Source organism: Heterodontus francisci, chromosome 28 (assembly GCF_036365525.1).
Source record: "Heterodontus francisci isolate sHetFra1 chromosome 28, sHetFra1.hap1, whole genome shotgun sequence".
In the NCBI taxonomy this organism is placed as follows: Eukaryota; Metazoa; Chordata; class Chondrichthyes; order Heterodontiformes; family Heterodontidae; genus Heterodontus; species Heterodontus francisci.
Genome location: NC_090398.1, coordinates 21,143,275 through 21,167,587, shown reverse-complemented (window position 1 = coordinate 21,167,587; position 24,313 = coordinate 21,143,275). Strand labels below are relative to the sequence as shown.

At 41.5% G+C, this 24,313-nt stretch overlaps 1 protein-coding gene across 1 annotated transcript; it reads right to left on the bottom strand.

The window, feature by feature from the left end:
• Positions 1 to 432: 432 nt before the first annotated feature.
• Positions 433 to 3,133, bottom strand: LOC137345130 (probable G-protein coupled receptor 139). The gene is made up of 2 exons (XM_068008599.1): positions 3,064 to 3,133; positions 433 to 1,370 (listed from the first exon to the last, which is right to left on the bottom strand). The coding sequence occupies exons 1-2, from the start codon at positions 3,131 to 3,133 to the stop codon at positions 433 to 435; spliced, it is 1,008 nt and encodes a 335-aa protein (XP_067864700.1).
• Between the last annotated feature and the right edge of the window lie 21,180 nt (positions 3,134 to 24,313).

Genomic DNA, 24,313 nt, shown 5'->3' with positions numbered 1-24,313 from the left:
AACTGATCAGGATACAGGCCTGTTTAATTGGTTCAGGAGTCAATTGGGACTTGGGGAGACGAAGGCTAATGGGAATGCTAGGGCCTGCAACATTCACAACAACAATACAGAAAAATAACAAAGAACCATCTTTATTGTTCCGAGACTAAAGGACACTTCATCTGTTAATGTGGTGTTTGCTTCCAATATATACATGTTCTATTGCACCGCTGAAACACGATCGTGACTGAACTCTTTGAATATTGAGCGGGGAGCGTGCTGTTTTATCAGGAAATGGCGATGTTCACCTCGGGAATGTAGCAGACATTCATTGCCCGGCAGGAAGTGGAAGAAATATTTTTCTGATACCTGTTCATTCTAACTAAGCAATCAAATTACGTCCTAACAGAAAGCCTGCCTTTCCTAAAATGGAACACAGACTGCAATTGAGTGCTAGCTAAAACAGAAAGCTTTGGTTTCAGTTTTCATTTTTAAAATCCATTTTAGAATAAATGCCCAAGGAGCTGTCAGCAGTTTCTTCAGCTTTTCTCTGAATTTAGTTTGTGTAGCTGCATAAATACACGTGTTTGTACATGAACTCATGTTCATGAGCATATATCCAGTTTCAGTGGCGATGTATTCAGGAGCGGCATAGTCACCTCTGTAATGTGCTGTGTTTACCAGACCGGTAGCTATAAAACTCACCGCTGATGTCAGCCACAGCAGTATAAAACTGCCCGATACTGTGAACAGTAAAATAATGGACTTCCTTCTGTTCTCCATCTCAGGATCGCTCTGATTATCATCGATGTGAGTCCGGAATCCCCTGCGAACTCTGCTGGCCACTAAAATACATTTGACTGTCAAACAATTAAACAATAATATCAAAACAAAAGGAAGCCATGGAATTAACACCGTTTGCAACCAGGAATAGGCAACACCTGCTGGCGATGAAAAAAAATCCATTCTTGGGTGACAACCCCAATGAATATTATTTATTATTTGTTCAGGCTTATATGCAAAGAAGAACGGAAGTGTCTGTAAACATAACAGGGCAGAGACCATTGTTACAACCGTGGTCGCAGTTCTCACAGTGCAATACTTTGTTTTAAACTTCTCACAACATATCGCTACAAATCGGTCAAATGTGAAAGAGACAGTAAACCACACTGATATATGCAGGGTGACAGTATTCATGTACAGAATAAACTTACAAACGCCAGTGTAGGATAGGAAAGAATGTGGGAAGTGATATGTAAAAATGTGATAAACTATTACATTGAAGATCATGACCATTAGATCTGCTGTTGCCATGGCCACCATGTAGAGCGAAATACATTTGGAAAGACCGCAATTTCCTCCGGACAGAATCACTATTGTCAACAGGTTTGCTGCACGAAAGAGGGAGAAGAGTTAAATAAAGAGGACAATCGATAACAGTTGGCATGTTATTCTACTTAGAGTTATAGACAGTGATTTGTAATGTTTTAGAGGAGTTGTGACGACATGATGTTCGAAAGAAAGAAACCATTAAACACAATATAGGGAGACTGGAAGGCCGCCGTCCTTCCAGCATACTTCAATCAGATATTGTCAGAGTAGTGAGGGGAGGGTTACTCGGAATCAGTCTTATTAATGGTGAGAGAAAACAATTCCACTACTGCCGACACCCAGGCACTGATGACTGAGAGTGGATACAATGCACTTTGGGCGGTATAATAAATATGACGACATTATATCAGTCATGTGTCATACGTCTCTGTCAGTTTAATCTCAATGGCTATCACCTCGGATACTAGTTTGAGGCTTCATTTACCCTATAATGTGCGGTCCTGGCCAAGCCAGGGTAAATCGTAGAAATGGTGTAGTTCTCGAGAAAAGCCTCTTAAAGCAAAGCTTTGGATGGTTCTATGACTTGTTAATTTTCACCGTCAATAAACAAACCGGTTCCTGAACATAAATGCAAATATATAGTTCATTGCAGTGTTGAACACTAAAACCATCTGACACGAGACTTGGCCCATTCAAGACACCGACCACCTTTTATAAGTTAACACTGCAGCGCCATGGACCAATACATGTTTGAAATTTCCGTTTAATTCCTTTCTTCATTTGGAGAGCAGAATCTCTGGATCGGCATCAAATTAGAGTCATAGAGAGATACAGCACTGAAACAGGTCAACTACGGGCCACCAAGTCCGTGCCGACCATCAGCCACCCATTGATACCGATCCTGTATTAATCCCATTTTTCGCTCTCACATCCCCACAATGCTCCTACCATTTACCTACACTAGGGGCATTTCCTTTTTCCAATGGCCAATTTACCTACCAACCCACAATTCTTTGGCACGTAGGAGGAAACCGGAGCAACCCCACGCGGTCACAGGTAGAACTTGTAAACTCTGCACAGGCAGTACTCAGAACCGAACCCAAGTCGCTGGAGCTGTGAGGCTGTGGTGCTAGCCACTGTGCCGCCCTTAGTATTATTCAATACAATTTCAAAATAATTGCTACAAAGATATGAATTCAACTAAAACATTCAACTTAGACAGAACGTTCAATTTATTCAAAAGTCTGTGCTTTTTCTATTCATAATCTGCCCGATGGAACTGCTCAGGAACTGAGTTTAACCGCAAAAGCTCTTTGTAGCCAAGGGGAGAGAAGCAGCTCCTTCAGCCGCAATTATTTCTCAAAATATCTTTCAAAGTCCCTGTTAGGTGGAGCAAGCTGCAAGCCCAGGAATTAGCAACTGTAAATAGACAAGACGCAACCGTACCAGTGAGATAATTGTCATGGCCAGTCAATAAAACATTCTTTCACGATTTATGTACCGTTTGAAGGGCGAGAAAGCAGCATCGACCTCCCTCAGTACAGGATAAGACAGCTGATCACCCCGTGCGAGGAAGTACTGACCAGAACAGAGACTCACCAGCCACGCAGACCAGTGGGATTCCCATTGATATTCACCCACATATCCCTTCAGATATGTGACTCAGCAATGAGGGCATTCACAGCATCTGTTATGTAACCATTAACAGTTATGTTGTCAACAGCTATTGGACAACAGGATATATCGACTTACCAGGAGCACCCAAGACTGTGAGAATAGAGTAGTAAATGTCCCTTATCAGTAGAATCATTGGCGGTAACATTTTTAGTGTGAATTCTGGAACTCTTTCCAGTTTTACGTTTCCAACACCCGTTTGGCTGAAATCATTAACGTTACCCTCTTATAGAAAATTCATGCCCTGTTGGGTAAGCAAAGTTGCACAATTAGGAACGTTAGTTACAGTCACTGAACAAACAAGGAGCTGCTGTCCGCTTCAGTACGCCCTGAAAGCCAAAGATGTTGTAGCTCAGTCCATGAAACTCCTGCCCTAGAAATTCATAATGGAAAGTTACCCCAACTGGTAGGTGCGCTGTGTCTGCCCCATGAACTCTGAAGGGAGCATACCTTCCTGACACTGCGTTAGGTTCTTGGGGCCCCATAATAATTCAGTGAAATATTCACATCCATTGTAAATTTAAATTGTTATATACTGTGATGATAACAGTGATTACGTTCTAACACCACTGGTGACGCTTCTCTTACCTTACTGGTGATGTATCAGTTCTAGTATCACTAGTGATGACTGTACTTTAGCATGTCTGCAGATAATCCTGTTCTATAATTAGCAGTAACGGCCTTATTCTACCATTACTGAGGATGAACCTACTTTGACATTACTGGGGGTGATCCTCTTCTAACATTACCGTTAGTCACCCTGTTCTAACATTACTGGTGAGGAGCATACTGGATCATTGCTGAAGAAGCGCACACTTTGAAATTACTTGTGTTAACCCGACTCTAATATTGCTGTTGGTAAATATACACGACCATTAATCGCAAATTGTCGCAAATATATGCGACAATTATTCTAACATTATTGTTGGCGGCCATAGTATAGCATCACTGGTGGTGATCCTACTCTCGCATTATTTGTGCTGTTATTTCTCGAATATTACTGATGATGCCACTGCTCTAAAATACTGGCGCTATCTCTGCCCTAATCTTTATGGATTCTAACTTTTACCAGAAGCTAAAATTATTGGGACATCCTATTTTAACTTTACTTCTGAAGACACAACACGAATTTAAATAGTGGTGACCCTACCGTAACATCAGTGATGCTGACTTCCCGAATTCTGCCGCTGATGACATGAGGCAAACATTTATGTTGGTGAGCCTTCTCGAAGATTACCGCTGGTGACGCTACTCTAATATTGCTGGTGCAATCTTATCCTGATATTACTGATGAGGAACTTATACTAACATTTTAGTGGCGACCTGCTCAAATGTAAATGGTGGAGACACTACTTTATCACTGCTTGTGGGAACTCTAACATTACTGGGAAGAAACCGAGTCCAACTTTATAGGTGTTAACCCCACTGTAAAATTATTGGTGAGGCTACAACTCTAACAGCAATGTTGGTGACTGTACACAAACATTACAGCTGTTGATCCAACTCTAACATTATTGATTTTTTTTTATTTAGAGAAACAGCACTGAAACAGGCCCTTCGGCCCACCAGGTCTGTGCCGACCATCAACCACCCATTTATACTAATCCTACACTAATTCCATATTCCTACCACGTCCCGATATTGCCCTATCACCTACCTATATTAAGGGCAATTTATAATGGCCAATTTACCTATCAACCTGCAAGTCTTTTTGGCATGTGGGAGGAAACCGGAGCACCCAGAGGAAACCCACGCAGACACAGGGAGAGCTTGCAAACTCCACACAGGCAGGACCCAGAATTGAACCCGGGTCGCTGGAGCTGTGAGGCTGCAGTGCTAACCACTGCGCCACTGTGTCATTATCTGTGGATGCTGTACTTTAATATTGCTAGGAACATAGAAGCAGGTGTAGGCCATTCAACCAGTCGAGCCTGCTCCCCATTCAATTAGATCTTGGCTGATCATCTACCTCAAAGCCAATTTCCCGCGGTATCCCAATATTCCTTGATGTCATTAGTATCTCGATACCTATCGATTTCGGTCTTGAACATGCTCAATGATGCAACTCTTGGGCAGAGAATTAGAAAGATTCACCACCCTCTGCGTTAAGAAATTCTTCCTCATCTCAGTCTTAAATGGCCTACCTCTTCCTCTGAGACTATGACCCCAAATCATCTATATAGATTTTGAACAGCTGTGGCCCCAGCACTGATCTTGTGGTACCTCACTAGTAACAGCCTGCAATGCTGAGAATGACCTATTTATTCCTACTGTCTGTATTTTGTCTGTTCACCAATTCTCAATCCATACCAGTATATTACCCCAACCCCATGTGCTCAAATTTTGTTGATTAACCTCTTGTGTGGGGCCATATCAAAAGCCTCCTGAAAATCTAAATACACCACACCCACTGCCTCACCTTTATCTGTTTCTCATAAAATTCCTCATAGAACTCCAACAGCTTTTTTAAACTAGATTTCCCTTTTAATAAATCCATGTTGGTTCTGTATTCTGCTGGTGAGGATTTTACTCGTGCGTGATTGGTTTTTACTCGTGCGTGATTGGTTGTTATATTATTCTAACATTACAAATTGTAACCCTGCTTTAACTTTATTAGTGAGGATTATAAACTAACCTTAGTGGTTACGAACCCACTTTAACGTTGCTTGTGTTGACTTTATTATAACGTTCTTGGTGGTGACATTAATCTAATATTACTGGCAACACTACTGTACCATTACTGGTGAGGCCCCTACACCAAAATTCTGGTGATCTTACTCTACCTTTCCTGCTGGTTACCTTACATTAATAGAAATGCTGTTGATCCTACTCTAACATTGCTGGTGGTGACCCTACTGTAATATTGCTCCTGGTGACACTTATCTAATATTGGGTGTAGTGAACGTACTCTAACACTACCAGTGATGACGAAACATGAATATTTTTGGTGCTGATTTTACTCAAACATTGCTTGGCATGATAGGATTGTAATATTTCTTGTTATAACCTGCTATTACATGACTGGTTGTAAAACTACTCTATCGTGACTGTTGGGACACTAGTGTAATATTACTGGTGATGGACCTGTTGCAACACTACTGGTAACCGTACGGTATCATTACTAAGAAGGACCCTTCTGCAACCTGTTGGTGATGACCATACACTAACATTATTGCTGTGGATTGCATATAATATTACTGATGATAATACTACTCGAACAGTACTTGTGAGGGCGCCATTCCATCATTACAGGAGATGAAACTACTTTATCAGTACTGGTGATGACTGTATCCTAACATTACTGATGAAGACCAGATTGCAATATCACTATGGCAACCCTACCATAACGTTTCTGGTCGTGGTTCTGTTCTAACATTCCTGGTGTTGCTTCTGTTCGGACATTACAATTTGTGCCACGTCTCTAACGTTGTTGTTTGTTAATTCTACTGTATTATTACTTGTGATGACCATCCGCTATAATTACTGGTCCGATCCAACCTACCATTCCTAGTGGTAAGCCTACTCTAACCTTCTTGGCAGTGACCTCAGTTAACATTACTAGAGAAGACACTTTCTATCATTGCTGGTAGTAAGCTTACTCTAACATTACTGATAAGCATTCCAGTCGAACATTAAAGGTGATAAAGCAACTCTAACATTACTTGTGACGGTGTTAGTCTATCATTATTGTTGCTGATCTAACTCTTAAATAATTAGTGATGACTGTACAGTAGAATTATTTGTGAGGACCCTATTCCAACATTACCTCAGATAACCCTACTAAAGTACTGCTGGTGGTGCTCCTGTTCCATAATAAGGCTTGTGATCCTACTCGAACTCTCTTCTTTAATATTGATGTTTGACACTCTACGCGAGCATTACTCCTTTACGTTATTGGTGATCACTCAACTCTAACATTGCTGGTGGTACTACTATTCTAACATTACTGAATGCTATGCTACAGTAACATGAATAATGTTGTCATATTGCTAGCGCTGACCATACTCTAACATTGCGTGAGATAACCTGACTCGAACATTACTACTGACTAACTACTTCTGTTGATTCTATGCATACTGTAACATTCTGTGTGCTGACGCTGCTCTAATAGCACTGGTGATGTGCTTGCTGACGGGGGACTGGTGGTGACACTACTTTATCATTATCGGTGCGAACCTACTGTAATATTACTGGTGATAACCCCACTCTAACAGAGCTGATGATGGACCTGCTGTATCATTACTGGTGGTAACATGAATCGATCATTACTGGTGGACCGTGGTGTAACATTACATGTGATAACCCCACTCTAACATAACTGGCGCTGGACCTACTATAACATTACTGGTGGTAACCCGACTCTAACTTAACTGGTGATGGATCTACTGCAATATTACTGGTGGTAACACTGCACGATCAGTGAGACCAAATGTAACATTACTGGTGATAATCCAACTCCAACACAACTGGTTCTGTACCTACTGTAAAAATACTGGTGCTAACACTACACGATCATTACTGGTGAGACCCTACTGTAACGTTACTTGTGATATTCCCACTCTAATATGACTGCTGGCGGGCATTACTGTAACATTGCTGGTGGTGAACCTCGTCTGACATTACTGGTGGTGACTCGATTCTAACATTGCTAGTGATTGACCTACTGCAGGAATTATTGTCCGTCACCCTTCTGTAACACTACTGGTGAGACCCTGCTATTATCATCATTATTGATGATGACCGTACTCCAATATTAATGGTGATGACTGTACTCCATCACTACTGCTGATGGTCATAACTCTAACATTAATGGTGATGACTGTTCTCCATCACTACTGGTGATGACTGTACTCGATCACTACTGGTGATGACTGTACTCCATCATTACTGGTGATGACTGTACTCCATCACTACTGGTGATGGTCATAACTCTAACATTAATGGTGATGACTGTTCTCCATCACTACTGGTGATGACTGTACTCCATCACTACTGGTGATGGTCATAACTCTAACATTAATGGTGATGACTGTTCTCCATCACTACTGGTGATGACTGTACTCCATCACTACTGGTGATGGTCATAACTCTAACATTAATGGTGATGACTGTTCTCCATCACTACTGGTGATGGTCATAACTCTAACATTAATGGTGATGACTGTTCTCCATCACTACTGGTGATGACTGTACTCCATCACTACTGGTGATGGTCATAACTCTAATATTAATGGTGATGACTGTACTCCATCACTACTGCTGATGACTGTACTCCATCACTACTGGTGATGGTCATAACTCTAACATTAATGGTGATGACTGTTCTCCATCACTACTGGTGATGACTGTACTCCATCATTACTGGTGATCACTGTACTCCATCACAACTGGTGATTGTCATCACTCTAACATTACTGGTGATGGCTGTACTCCATCACTACTGATGATGGTCATAACACTAACATTACTGGTGATGACTGTACTCCATCACAACTGGTGATGGTCATAACTCTAACATTAATGGTGATGACTGTTCTCCATCATTACTGGTGATGACTGTACTCCATCACAACTGGTGGTGGTCATAACTCTAACATTAATGGTGATGGCTGTACTCCATCACTACTGATGATGGTCATAACTCTAACATTACTGGTGATGACTGTACTCCATCACAACTGGTGATGGTCAGAACTCTAACATTAATGGTGATGACTGTACTCCATCACAACTGGTGGTGGTCATAACTCTAACATTAATGGTGATGGCTGTACTCCATCACAACTGGTGATGGTCATAACTCTAACATTAATGGTGATGGCTGTACTCCATCATTAGTGGTGATGACCGTACTTCATCACTATTGGTGATGACTGTACTCCATCATTACTGTTGATGGTCATACTCTAACATTAATGGTGATGACCATACTCCATCATTACTGGTGATGACTGTACTCCATCACTGGTGACCATTGTACTTCATCATTACTGGTAATGACTATACTCAATCACTACTGCTAATGACTGTACTCGATCATCACTGGTGATGACCGTACTCCAATATTAATGGTGATGACTGCACTCCATCAGTACTGGTGATGACTGTAATCCAATATTAATGGTGAAGACCGTACTTCATTGCTATTGGTAATGACTGTATTTCATCATTACTGTTGATGGTCATACCCTAACATTACTGGTGATGATCATACTCAATCATTACTGCTGATGACTGTACTCCATCACTGGTGATCACTGTACTCCATCTTTACTGGTGATAACTGTACACAATACTGCTGATAACTGTACTCCATCACTGGTGATCACTGTACTCCATTATTACTGGTGATCACTGTACTCCATTATTACTGGTGTTGACTGCACTCTATCATTGCTGGTCATGGTCATACTCGAACATTAACGATGATGACTGAACTCTGACATAAGCTTTGCTGATCCTACTATAATGTTAGTTATGGTGATTTTATTTAAACTGTCCTCCTGAAGTCTCTCAACGTTTCTCATAATAAACTTCTTAAAACATATTCACGATCAGCCCCGTGCTGGCCGTCTCACTGGCCTGTCTAATCCTATTGCCTTGACAACAGTCAAGGTCATCTCTGATCATTCCAGGTGTCTTTTATACTCACACTCCTCATCTCCTTTTCTGCTGAAATAAACTCCAGCTGAGGTAATACATAATTACACTTTCAGCTGCCAACCCTTTAGCCATTGAGGCATTGGACATAATTTGTCAGTCTTCTTTAGACTCGGGGGTAGTGACAGAGGATTGGAGAATTGCAAACGGTAGACCCTTATTCAAAAAGAAGGTGTAAAGATACAACACCTACAGGCAAGTCAGTTTAACTTCGGTGGTGAATAAAATTCTAGAAAGAATAGTTCGGACAAAATTAATAGTCACATGGACAAATTTGGGTTAATTGAAGAAAGTCAGCATGGATTTCGTAAGGGAAAACTTATCTAACGAACTTGCTGGAGTATTTTAAAGAGATAACAGAGAGGGTTGATAATGATAATGTAGCTGATGTGGTCTACATGGTCTTCCAAAAGGCATTTGATACAGTGTCACATAACAGACTTATGAGGAAAATTATAGCTCATGGAATAAACTAGACAGGAGCAACATGGATGTGGAATAGACTGAGTGATAGAAAACAAAGAGCAGTGGGTAATTGATGTTTTTGGGCTGTAGGAAGGTTTACAGTGGAGTTCCCAGCGATCAGTGTTGGGGCCCTGAAATATTAATGACCTAGACCTTGGTGTACAGGGCACAATTTCAAAGTTGATGGATGATATGAACCGTGGAAGCATTGTGAACTGTAAAGACGAAAGTGTAAAACTTCAAAAGGTCATAGACAAATTGGTGGAATGGGCAGACAGGTGGCAGATGAAGCTCAATGCAGAGAAATGTGAATTGACACATTTTGTTAGGAAGGGTATGGAGAGGCGACACAAAATAAAGGATACAATGCTAAATGGGGTGCAGCAGCAGAGGGCTCTGGATGTGTATGTGTGTTAGTTCATTGAAGGTGGCTGGACAGATTGAGAAAGTGGTTCATAAAGCATGCAGTATCCTCGGCTTTATTAACAGAGGCAGAGGGTACAAGAGCAAGGAGGTTATGTTGAACTTGTACAAGACACTAGTTCAGCCTCAGCTGGCATATTGCATCCAATTCTGGGTTCCACGCTTTAAGAAAGATGTGAAGGCTTTAGAGAAGTGCAGAAAAGATTCACCAGAATGGTTCCAGGGATGCGGAACTTCAGTTATGAAGGTAGATTGGAGAAGTTGGAACTGTTTTTTATCTTGGAGAAGAGAAGGTTGAGAGGAATTTTGTTACAGGTATTCAAAATCATGAGGGGTCTGGACAGAACAGACAGCGAAAAACTCATGAAAGGTTCAAGAATAAGAGGGCACAGATTTAAAATAATTGGTAAAAGAAGCAGAAGCCAAATGAGGAAAAACTTTTTCACGTAGCGAGTGGTTAAGGTCTGGAATGCACTGCCTGAAAGTGTTGTGAAGGCAGGTTCAACTGAAGCATTCAAAAGGTAATTCCACTGTTATATGAAAAGGAAGAATGTGTAGGCTTACGGGGAGAAGGTGGGGAGTGGCACTCGGTGAAATGCTCATTCAGCCAGCCGGTTGGCCGAATGGCCTCCTTCTGCACTGAAACAATTCTGTAATCCATCTGCTGCTGTCAATATGCCGCGGCCCCTTTGACAATGTAGACTGCAGTAAATTCCTTACTCTCTCCTACTAATGTTCCTTCTGCATATCTGCCCTAACTTTGCCTTTATCATTCCAAGCCTAAAACACATAAAGGTATGTAGTCAACAACTGCTTCAACCATCCATCGGCAGACCTGGCTGAACAGCATCAAGCACCACCAGGCCCTGTTCTCCTCCGCCAAACCGGCTCACTATTCCAGCATCATTCTGAAATGTAACACACAATTGCAGGAGCAAATTAATCTCTGTAAACTCAGTTCCTCCTCTACCACTGGTCTCACCTCCAACAAAGAACGCTCTTTGACACCGTGTCGATACTTGTCTTATTAGGCTTCAGTGAAGCCACTTTGACCGTTTCATTGTGTTAACGATGTGATATAAATGCACGTTGCTGTGTTTGAACTTTTGACCGCTGTTCTTGATATTCTTGGAAATATCCTGAAATGAATGGACCAGGCCGACCCAGTGAATCAAGGTCCAACTTCACCATTCCCGCAAAATAGACCCAGAGTCCTATTCCATTCCTTCACTTGGAGTATTCAGATGACCAGCCTGCTTTAGAAACTTGATTTTCATTGAAACGTATTGAACCCCGGGATACTCGGCTTAGAGCATCGAGGGAGTCCCAAGAGGAAGGAGCTGGGACAGGAGATCGCTCATCTCACTGCCGACCAGCAGCTTCACCTCAAGATCCAACTCCCAGCTTTATAGCTGCAACACCTGTAATACCGACTATTACAAAAGGAATTACCCGGGTTGTTCGCCCTAGATTTATCCTCCAATAGATCTTCATTAAGGATTTACTGACAGATCAGAGAATAAAAGGCAAAAGGCACAGGCAAGGCTGTGCCACACCAGCCCGAGAGCCAGAGCAACGTGAAAATGTCCTGTGATAACGGTGCAGGGAGAAAGGATGCAGCATGGAACAGCGAGAGCAATAACCTCACACATAATCTCTCTTACAACTTTGGGGAGCAAATATTTTACTTTTAATTTCTTCACAAAGACGTGGCAATGCCTTCATTTGCTGCCAACATCTTATTGTTTCTCTGCCAGTAGAGACATTTTATTTTGCTCTGTGTTTATTCTGCAGCAAAATGGATTTCTCTGAGATGCTCCCAGAATTCACTCTCTGGTCATTTAACGAAAGAATCCTGTTGAACCTCCTGAGTCAGACGTACCGCATCATAAACGTTTCGGGAACAGAAAGAGGCCCCTTGGGCAATCATGTCTTCGTTGGCTGCAAAATGAGACACCCAGCCTAATCCAACCTTCCAACATTTGGGCCATAGCCCGGCAGGTTATGGTACTTGAGGTGTATATCCAGACACCTTTAAAATGAATTGGGGGTTTCTAACTCTACTACCCATTCAGGCAGTGAGTTCCAGACCTCCACCACCCTCAGGGTGAAACTTGTTTGCCTCGTCTCACCTCCAATGTTTCTATCAATCACGTTAAATCTATACCCGTTAGTCACTGACCTCTCTGCTAAGATAGATGGGCCCTTAACATGCACTGTGTTCGGGCCTCTCACACTTTTATACATCTCAATCATATCTCCCCTCAGCCTTCTCACCGGCTTGGCCAGCATTTATTGCCCATCCCTAATTGCCCTTGAGAAGGTGGTGGTGAGCTGCCTTCTTGAACTGCTGCAGTCCATGTGAGGTAGGTATTCCCACAGTGCTGCTCGGAAGGGAGTTCAAGGATTTTGACCCAGTGACAGTGAAGGAACGGCAATATAGTTTCAAGACAGGATGGTGTGTGACTTGAAGGGGAACTTGCAGGTGGTGGTGTTCCCATGCATTTTCTGCCCTTGTCCTTCTGGTAGGAAGAGGTCGTGGGTCTGGAAGGTGCTGTCTAAGGATCCTTGGAGTGTTGCTGCAGTGCATCTTGTAGATGGTCCACACTGCTGCCACTGTGCGTCGATGGTGGAGGGAGTGAATGGTTGTGGATGGGGTGCCAATAAAGCAGGTTGTTTTGTCCTGGATAGTGTCCCCAAACCCCTAGGATGTTGATAGACCCTCATCGCTGGTGCCATTCTAGTAATTCTCTTCTGCACCTCATCTAAGGCCTTGACATTCTTCCTAAAGAGTGATGTCCAGAATTTAATACAATGTTCAAGCTGAAGCCGAACCAGTATTTTATAAGTGATTAACATAATTTCCTTGGTTGTGCACTCTATTCCTCTGTTAATAAAGCGAATGATCCTATATGTTTTGTAACAGCCTTGCTAAGTTATCCTGTAATCTTTTAATATACATATGCCTCCTGAAATCTCTGACTCTGTAACACCTTTAAAGCCGTACCATTTTGATCATATTGTCTCCCCTTGTAATTTCTACTAAAATGTATTACTTCACGCATCTCTATATTAAGTTTCTTCTGTCATGTGTCTGGCATTTCACCAGTGTCTTTGTTCTCTTAAAGTCTGTTCCTATCCTCCTCATTGCTTGAATACCACTAGTGGAATCAGTACAGCCCAACTCCACTGATCACTGTAAATTGACGGAACAAGTGAGAAGCATGTGGCTGTTGGGACGTGCCAATGAGAGCTGTTCATTGCAAAAGAGTTAATACTGCAAGTCCAACCCCATTGGTCACTGTAAGTTCACTAGCTCTTCTAGATTCATATAGGCGAGAGGACTGGCATGAATGGCTGTTCATTACACCAACAACAACTTTCATCTATATAGCGCCATAAACTTAATAAAATGCCGCAAAGCACTTCACATGAGCGTAAAAAAATGCAGGGAGGGAAACTGAGCCAAAGAAAGTGATATTAGGTCAGTTGACCAAAAGAATGGACAAAGCCATAGGTTTTAAGGAGAATTTACCAAAGGCGAGTGAGGTAGAACGGTTTAGGGAGGAATTTCAGAGGTCGGAGAATGCACAGCTGAAGGTCAAGCTTCCCATGGCGGGGCAAAGAAATTTTCTCATGCACAAGAGATCAGATTTCTCTGAAGTTTATTGGACTGCATAATGTCACAGAGGTCTGCAGGGTCTATGTCTTGCAGGGATTTAAACACGAGGATGGATTTTTAAATCTATACGTTGCTGTGCTGAGAGCCAATGCAGTTCAATGGGTACAGGAGTGATGCGTGAATGGGACTTCATGCCGGTTACTTTCTAAGCAGCAACTTTTGGTAATGTCATGTCCAGTAGAGCGATATTATATTGTTACTTTTAAGATACGAACTTTATTCGAGGTGGACTATTTTATAATTGACTTTACCTTTTGAAAAATGTGGGGCAATGTTGCAAAAACAGCCGCTGGTGATCAGCCAACCTGGCCTATGTATTCAAACATTGCCTTACTTCCTGTTAAGGAAAAAAAGATACATTTCGGGCTAAGAAATGTCTACTACACCATTCTTGAAACATCAAGGGATATTCCTGAATTGAATGGATACTTCTGAATCACAAACGCTGTGAAGTTGCCCCTGAATTTTACCCAAGCGCACATTAATTGATGGCCATGATTTCTACATCCTGGTGTATTGTGTGGTCACAACATGGGAGAAGGCCTTGCATCTCCTGACAGAAGCTAATGTGAGAGGATTTATCTTAAAAGGTAGTTCTCTGGACAGAGAGAGAGGGGAGATCAAAGCAACATCACAGAAGGTAGTCGAGCCAGGGGGCTGTGAAATGATAAAACCAAAACAAAGAAGGAACCCTGCTGTGAATTCTATACTTCAACTTGGTGCAGCAGAGAACTGAAAGTGACCCATCACAATCAATCCGAAATCCTGATCACCAGAAATGAACAACACCTCAGCAAGTCAAGACAACAAACAAGCTAGGCCTACATTTTTAAATGAGCCTGTTCTACTTAGAAGATTCAGCAGGTTTACCATAAACCACACATAGCTACCACACCTTGTAACTCACCCTTGATGTTCTGTATATCTTCTCTCAAGAGCGCATGTGAGAGTGAATGCTTGCGTGAATGTTGTTGCAACTATTTCGGGGAATGAATGTTGCTCATTAAATATTTAAACTTCTGTTTAAAACTTACAAGAAAACCTGTCTCTCTCTGTTTAGTTGGCGAGTAAAACACTCAGGGACTAATTCATTATTTTAAATAAAACGCGATTGCGGTCAGTTGGGAAGTGAACTGTGCAAACCACTCATACCCCTGACCACCTGGCCAGAACTGTAATTCCAATTGTATGGAGTGTGGGAGATGGGAGGTCGGATAGAATAATATTGGAAGTCAAGTCTGGTGAAATCATAATTCTAGATTCTAGACAATTGCCAAGGACTGAATAATAACAAAGACATTCTGGTTAGTTGAAAAAAAATACAAGAGAGAAAATGGGGAACTAGTTAGCCTGATATCAGTCATAGGAAAAATGCTGGAATCTACTAGAAGGAATGTGGTAACAGGGATTTTGGGAATTCATAATATGATTATGCAGAGTCAACACGGATTAATGAAATGGAAATTGCGTTTGACAACCCTGTTTGAATTTTTTGAGGATGTAACTCCTAAGATGGTTTACAGGGAATCAGCAGATGTAGTTTTTATATATTTGCAAGAATCAATCCATAAGGTGCCATACATGAGTTTATTGCACAAAATTAGGACCCATGGGAATGGAGGCATTATATGAGCATGGATTTAGAATTCGTTAATCTACAAAAAAGAAAGGAGCAATAAACAGGACTTTATGTGTTGGCAGGTTGTATTTAGTGGGGCACTGCAAGGATCAGTATTTGAGCCTCAGCTATTTGCAATCGATATCGATGACTTGGATGAAAGGTCTGAGTGTAAGGTACACAAGTGTGCTGACAATACAAAGTTGGGTGGGAAAGTAAGCAGTGAGGAGGATGCAAAGAGGCTGCAAAGGAATGTAGACAGAGTTGTTGAGTGGGCAAGAACATGATAGATGCAATATAATGTGGCAAAGTGTACGGTTATCCACTTTGATAAGACAAATAATTTAAAATAAGACAGATTAATGTTTGAATGGCAAAGGACTGGAAAATATTTGCATTCAGATGTACCTGAATGCTCTTGAATATAAAATCAAAGAATCAAAGAAAGGTTACAGCAGAGGAGACCATTTGACCCGTCAGGTCCGTGCTGGCTCTCTGCAAGAGCGAATAACATAAGTCCCACTCCCCATCTTTTCCCTGTAGCCACTTCTCTTTTGAAAGCCTCGATTGAATCTGCCTCCACCACAATGTCAGGCAGTTCATTCCAGATCCTAACCACTCGCGGTGGATAAATGTTTTTCCTCATGCCACAGTAGCTCCTTTTGCCAATCATCTTAAATCCGTGCCCTCTGGTTCTGGATCATTCGGCCAGTGGGGACACATTCTCCCTATCTAATCTGTAGAGATATCTCATGATTTCGAACAACTTTCGATCAACTTTCCTCTTCATCTTCTTTTCACAGAGAACAGACACAGCATCTCCAACCTTTCCACGTCACAAAACTTCCTCATCCCTGGAATCATTCTCGTGAATTGTTTTTGCACCTTCTCCAATGCCTTAATATCTTTCCAAAAATGCGCTGTCCAGATTTGGACACAATACTCCAGGTGACTCCAAACAAGTGTTTCTTCATGTTTATCAGAACCTCTTTGCTTTTTTATACTGTATGCCCCTATTTATAAAGTCCAGGATCACATATGCTTTCTCAACTTGCCCTGAAACCTTCAATATTTATCCCCAAGGTCCGTCTGGCCTGACACCCCGTTAGAATTCTATCCTTTAATTTATATTGTCTCTCCTCATTCTTTGTACCAAAATGAATCACTTCACACTTTTCTGCATTAACTTTCATCTGCCACTTGTTCACCCATTCCACCACCCGATATCCTTTTGAAGTTTATCACTATCATCCTCACAATTGGCACTAATTCAACGTTTTATTTCATCCACATATTTTGAAGTTGTACACTGTATACCCAATCTAGGCCTTAAATCTGTATCAAAAAAGCAGGGGTCCCAACAACAATCGCTGGTAAACCCCACTGTATATATTTCTGCCCCACTGAATGTATTTCTTTTTCGCTTGACTCTATATTTCTCCCCTTGTCCAGTCTCTTCCAATTTACATCCGTGATTCTTCTGATGGCCTGCACCATTGCATACTTCCTGGATGTAACTCTTCCTTTTGGAAGTCCAGTCTCTCTACACCTCCATCTCCCACAAGGACGGCTTGGGACCACTCGGTTTCCTCCTTGAACAGAGGCCCAACCAGCCCTCATCAACCGCCACCTTCCTGCTCCTGGCTGAACTTGTTCTCACATTGAATAACTTTTCCTTCAATTCTACTCGCTTCCTCGAATTTAAAGGTGTTTAGATTAGATTAGAGATACAGCACTGAAACAGGCCCTTCGGCCCACCGAGTCTGTGCCGACCATCAACCACCCATTTATACTAATCCTACACTAATCCCATATTCCTACCAAACTTCCCCACCTGTCCCATTATTTCCCTGCCACCTACCTATACTAGTGACAATTTATAATGGCCAATTTACCTATCAACCTGCAAGTCTTTTGGCTTGTGGGAGGAAACCGGAGCACCCGGAGAAAACCCACGCAGACACAGGGAGAACTTGCAAACTCCACACAGGCAGTACCCAGAATCGAACCCGGGTCCCTGGAGCTGTGAGGCTGCAGTGCTAACCACTGCGCCACTGTGCCGCCCCTGTGTTGCTATGGGTACCTATATGGGACCTCGTTATGCATGTCTTTTTGTGCGGTATGTTGAACATTCTTGTTCAAGTCCTACTCAGGCTCACTCCCCCAACTCTTTTTTCGGTACATTGATGACTGTATCAGTGACGTTCCTGCTCTCTTCCCGAAATGGAAAACTTCATCAACTTCGTTTCCAATTTCCACCCTTCTCTCACCTTTGCACTGTCACATTTCCCTTCCATTTTTCGACTTCTCGGTCTCCATTTCTGGGGATAGGCTGTGTAGTAATGCTCATTATGAGCCCACCTACTCCCACAGCTACCTTGACTACACCTCCTCACACTCTGTCATCTGTAAGGACTCCATTCCATGCTCCCAGTTTTTCCATCTGCATCATATCTGTTTAGATGATGCCACCTTCCACAGCAGCACTTTTAATATGCTTCATTTTCCTTCAACTGAGCATTCCCCTCCTCCTATTCCACTTTGGTTGACAGTTCCTTCATCAGTGTCCACCCATTTCCCGCAGTTCAACCCTCACCCCTTCCCTTCCCCCCCAGAAGCGGGATGGGGTTCCCATTGTCTTCCTTTTCCACACCATCAGCCTCTTGATCTACAGGCTTATCACCCATCGTTTCCGACACATCAATGGTGATGCTACTACCGAACATGTCCACTCCCTCTCAGCATTCAGATGGGACCATTCTCGCCGTGACCTCCTGGTCTCATTGTCCAGCACCCCTGACATCTCACCCTTTCCCATGGCACCTTCCCAAGCAATCACAGGATGTATAGCATCTGCCCTTTTACCTCCTCGCTCACAGTGTAACTGTTACATAGATATAAAGGACAGGGGATTTTGAGGATTGCAACAACAATTTAATTAGAAATAAAATAAACGTGAGTTTAGTGGTATAGAGTAACAGTTTAATTAGAAATGTGGAACAGGCAGATTTAGGGGGACCACGGTAACGTTTCAATGAGCAAGAGAAAAAGGGAGATTTCGGGGAGTACAGTAACTGTTTAATTCGAAATAGAGAACAGGGAGATTTCGGAAAACAGTGCATGTTTAATTAGAAATAATGAGTTTAGCGAAGCATAATCACTGCTAAATTAGAAATAAACGACAGGATAAGTTAGGAAAACATACTAACGGTTTAATAGAGAAATAGAGAACAGGGAAATTTAGGAGAACACAGTAACTGTTCAGTTCAGAATTTTTAGAAGTTTAGGAATTGGGCGCAAGGAACAGACACCATGTTTTTCGAAGTAGGTGACAAGGGAACACAGATACTCTTCAATAACAAGTAGAGGGCACGGAATGTCAGGAGAACACAGTAACTGTTTAATTAGAAATAAAGACACTCAAGGGAACACGACAACTTTTTAATTAGGAACAGGGGTGGCTGTATCACAACCATATGGGAATAAAATTGACGTAGTAATGCAACAGTTAACATCTTCATGCCATTGCTTTCTATTTTGCGTGTTGATTTTGGATGATGTGAATGATGACATATCGGCTTCTCACAATTGTAGTTGGGTGCAGATACATTGCTATTGATATAATCAATGGAATTACAGCATCTGCCTGCTGCCTGGCTCTTGCCGTAATCCTGTTGATCGTCTGGATTCAGTTAAATTAGAATGTGTCCATTATGGGTACAAAGAAAAACTGCTCGTAATTCACCACCATTTCCCACAGAAGCTGGATATCAGCCAGATTGGCAGAGCCTGAGATCCATGGGCAAATGGAATTGTGTGGAGTTTGGTTTTTTGAACTTCTGAATGACGGGGAGCAAATGTGATAGGTAAAGGGGGAATTTAATCAAAATTAATAAATGATGCCCATTCATATTTATAATGCTAGGGTTATTGTTGGCATAATGTTTTCAATAAGTTTCATGAACACGGAAGTGAGATATCATGTTTATTAAACACGCAGTACACGTAATAGTACTTCTTCTTCTTCTTCTTTTGGGCCTCCTTATCTCGAGAGACAATGGATACGCGCCTGGAGGTGGTCAGTGGTTTGTGAAGCAGCGCCTGGAGTGGCTATAAAGGCCAATTCTGGAGTGACAGGCTCTTCCACAGGTGCTGCAGAGAAATTTGTTTGTTGGAAATACACAATTAAAATGTTAGATTTCGCTCACACACGGTGATGATTGCGTGGGAATTTAAGTGCTTTACCGTTCTGAGTTCATGACGATACTCATTACAAAATGGTCGTTTTTTGAATCATTTTCTCTCACTGTCTCTGTGTGGCAATCCACACAATTCTGTGGTACGTAATTATACAAAGAATAACGTTTAGTTATTGTTTATCAATAACGATTTTTCCCTCACTGAGCCAGCTGTTCCTCCATGGGCCTAACAGATATTATAGCCTCAGTTCCTTATTTACCGATAGTTTCACTTTTGATCTATCTCAGTACAATTATACCAAGTTAGACTTTGAATTCTTTGTTTTTTTTCCTTGTTTCTGTATCATTGCTTACAATTGCAAATGATGACATATGACAAATGTTTGCCTTTGCAGAATTAGTTATCACCAGTTATCAAATGATTAAAATTCTTTGAAAGTTATGAATACACTGGCATGGCTTTCGTAAAATGTCTTATTAATTATCCTGAAAATGACTATTACAGCCTGGTCCAACCGCCCAGTTGTGACTTAAATGGAGTCGTATTTTCCTGCTTAACAGGAAAATGCCAAAAGTTTAACATTATTATAATATACCGAGAAACATTAGAGTATTTTCAGGCATCATTAAACAGCATGTCATCAGGATCATAGATCTATCTCGATCTAATCATTTGCGCAGATCTCTATCAATTCATTTTAAACAAGCTCTCACTATCTAGAGACTCATTAACCATTTCGTGGAGTGGTCTTATCAGCCTGAGTGACCACGTTTTGGATTCGTTCCTCAGACCATCTTCATCATGACATTACAAGCCGAGTGTGACACGGGTAACACATCACTTCTGCACACACACTGATATCCCAAGGTCATCCAGCATAAGACATTTGATTCAAGCTATTCCTAACCTTTCGGGCTTCTATCAATGGGGATGTGGAGGCATTTTATTAGAATCTCTTCCCACATGAGCTGATGATTCCGAAAGCGACAAGCTATCAAATATATTCCTCTCATTCTCCAGCACAAGCAAGGATAGAAGCATTTCCAACAGAAATCTGTCAATTCGCCATTTTAAATACACTTTCTTGACATTCGCTAGTTTGTTCATTGAGACAAGTTTGATATATTTTGGTGAGGCTTGCCCAGGTGATTTACGTTATGCAAGAATATGAAAGGATATGGAAGCAGTGTGTTCCTATTGAGGCATCTGTAAAGCACGGCTCGTGATTGAAGATTTAATGTAAAATGTTTAGAACTAAGGGTAGGAGAGACTTTCTTATATGGAGAGCTGTGAGGCAGTAGAATTAACCGAGGCAGAAATTATATTTATATTCAAGATTATATTGAAAAGATGGTCAAATAAAAATAGACAAAAGATACGTTGAGACAGAGATGGTAAAGTGAACTATTTGTCAGGGTGGAGGGTAAACGTCGACTTGGACTGATTGGGTCGCACAAATTTTTCTCCTGTGGTAACATTCCAACGTTTGGATGAGCAGTTGAGAGTTTGAATAAATATAAATGAACATAGCTATCTAACGTCACATTAGCAAGTCAGATTTCTACTTTTTCCAGCATTAGATACTTATTAGGAGCCCGTTCTATTGCACGAAGGACAAGGGGCGTGGGGGCGGGTGAGGGTCCCGTATGGGGATGGTCAGAGTCCGATGAGGAGACCAGAGCCTGCACCATTCAAATTAAAATTACATCAGAATTACAAAATGACTATGATTGTAAGACTTTGCTTCTTCAATAAAGAAAAGGCTATCAGTTAATGAAACTGAGCCTCTCAATCCAGTAGCTGAGGTCGAGGGCAGTTACCACTGACACCCCATATACTCTACTTCACTGAAGTTCAATCATTACTGTCCACTCTGACTCGGCACCAGGAAGTGATTATGTTCATCCGGATAAAGATATCGACATCATACAGACAGCATGCAGTGAAAGAAATATGTTCTGATATCTGTACAGTTTCACAACAACAATCCGCGTTTGTCCTCGCAGAAAAACGGCCATTCAAAAATGAAACACCGCCTGTAATTATAACACGTTTTCGGACAAGAAATCTTCGTTTGATTTGTTCTTTGTTTCACCCAATACCCTAAATATCCAAACATATTTCAGCACCATCTTTAGTTCTTCCCTGATTTTCGTTTGTGTAGCCGCATAAATACACGTGTTTGAACAGGAACTCAAATACAAGAGCATATATCCGGTTTCAGTGGCGATGTACTTAGGGACTGCATAATCGCCCCGGTAATGTGCTGTATCTGCCAGTCCGGTAGTTCAAAAACTAATGATATTTGTCATCCACAGCACTATATAACTGCCCGATACACTGAACAGTAAAATGATGGTTTTCCTTCTGGTTTCCATCTCTGGATCACTCTGGTTCTCGCTGCTGTGACCCCGCAATTCCCTGCGCGCTTTACTTGCAACAACAATCTGTCTGACTGTCAAACAATTAAACAATAATATCAAACAAAAAGGAATCCAAGTCACTAAAATACTTTGTAACCAGAAGAACCCGACTCCTGCAGGCGATGAAAAGAAGTCCTGACTGGGTTGACAACCCCAATCGATATTGTTAAGTATTTTCTCAGATTGAAATGCATAGAAAAATGGGACGCTGTGTGAAAAGACTAGAACAGAGACTGTTGTTATAGCCACAGCTGCATTTCTTACTGTGCAATACTTTGTTTTAAACCTTTGACAACATATAGCTACAAATCTGTCGAATGTGAACAAGGTTGTAAACCACACGGACATATGTAGGCTGGTAGCACTGATGTAAATCATAAACTTACAAACTTCAGTATAGGACAGGAAGGAATGTGGAAAATGATATGTACAAATGTGACTAAGGATTATATGGAAAATCATGACCAGTAGATCTGCTGTTGCTATCGCTACCATGTAGGCAGAGATGGTCAGACCTTCTGCTATTTTATCACTTGCTTCTTTTAATAGCCTGGCGTACGATTCATCCGGTCCTGGTGATTTATCAAGGATGTTCATCCCATTTATACTTCCTCTCTCCCTATGTTTATCACATCCAATCCTTCACATGCCTTTCCCTTAACTACAATACCTGCATTGTCCTCTTTTATGCAGACACAAAGTATTCATTAAGAACAATATCAACATCTTTCGCCCTTACACATAGGTTATGTTTTTAGTCTTTTATGGGCCCTGCTCTTTGCTTAGTTATCCTCTTACTCTTAACGTATTGATTAAACATCTTTGGGTTCGCCTTGATTTTGCTTGCCAATATTCTGTCATGCTCTCTCTTTGCTTTCCTCATTTCCTTTTTGATTTCACCGCCCCCCACCACCACCCCCACCCCCCCCCCCCCCCCGCCCCCCACACTTTCTATACTCCTCTCACCTTTCTGTAGTAACATCATGGCAACATTATAAGCTTATTCTTTTGAACTAATAGTATATTTAACTCCCCTTCTTAACCACAATTTTTATGCCTTGAAGGAATGTATATTTCTTACAAATTATCCATTTATTTTATTACATGCTACCCATTGCTTTCCCATCATCATATATTTTAATGTAGTTTTCAAACTACCTTTACCAATTCGCCCAACATACTTGTGCCGTTCGCTTTGCTTGGATTTAGGATCTCAGTTGTGGACTTAATTAAATCACTTCCAAACTAAATATAAAATCCTTCCTTTTAGGCCTCTTTACTACAGGTTATTCATGAATTCTTCGTCATTTCACAATACACGATCCAATATAGCATGTTCCCAGGTGGTTCATCAACATACTGATCAAGAAAACTATCTTGGAGACATACCATGAACTCATATAAGTATGTGAAGAGAAAAATATTGGTGAAGACAAATGTATGTCCCTTACAATCAGAAACAGGGGAGTTTATTATGGGGAACAAAGAAATGGCTGACCAACTAACTGCAAACTTTGGTTCTGTCTTCACAAAGGAGGACACAAATATCATACCAGAAATGTTGGGGAACACAGGGCTTAGTGAGAGCGAGGAACTGAAGGAAATCAGTATTAGTAGGGAAATGGTGTTTGGGAAATTGATGGGATTGAAGGCCGATAAATCCCCATAGCCTGATGGTATGCATCCCAGAGTACTTAAGGAAGTGCCCGTAGAAATAGTGGATGCATTGGTGGTCATCGTCCAAGATTCTGTACTCTGGAACAGTTCCTACAGATTGCAGGGTATTTAATGTAACCCCACTATTTAAAAAGCAAGGTCGAGAGAAAGCGGGGAATTATAGCCTGACGTCGGTAGTGG

Excerpts from the sequence above, each read along its gene's own strand:
- LOC137345130 (XM_068008599.1), bottom strand. The coding sequence starts at position 3,133 with ATGTTACCGCCAATGATTCTACTGATAAGGGACATTTACTACTCTATT. Across the intron at positions 1,371-3,063 it reads CACAGTCTTGGGTGCTCCTG|CAAACCTGTTGACAATAGTG; the intron begins GTAAGTCGATAT and ends TCTTTCGTGCAG.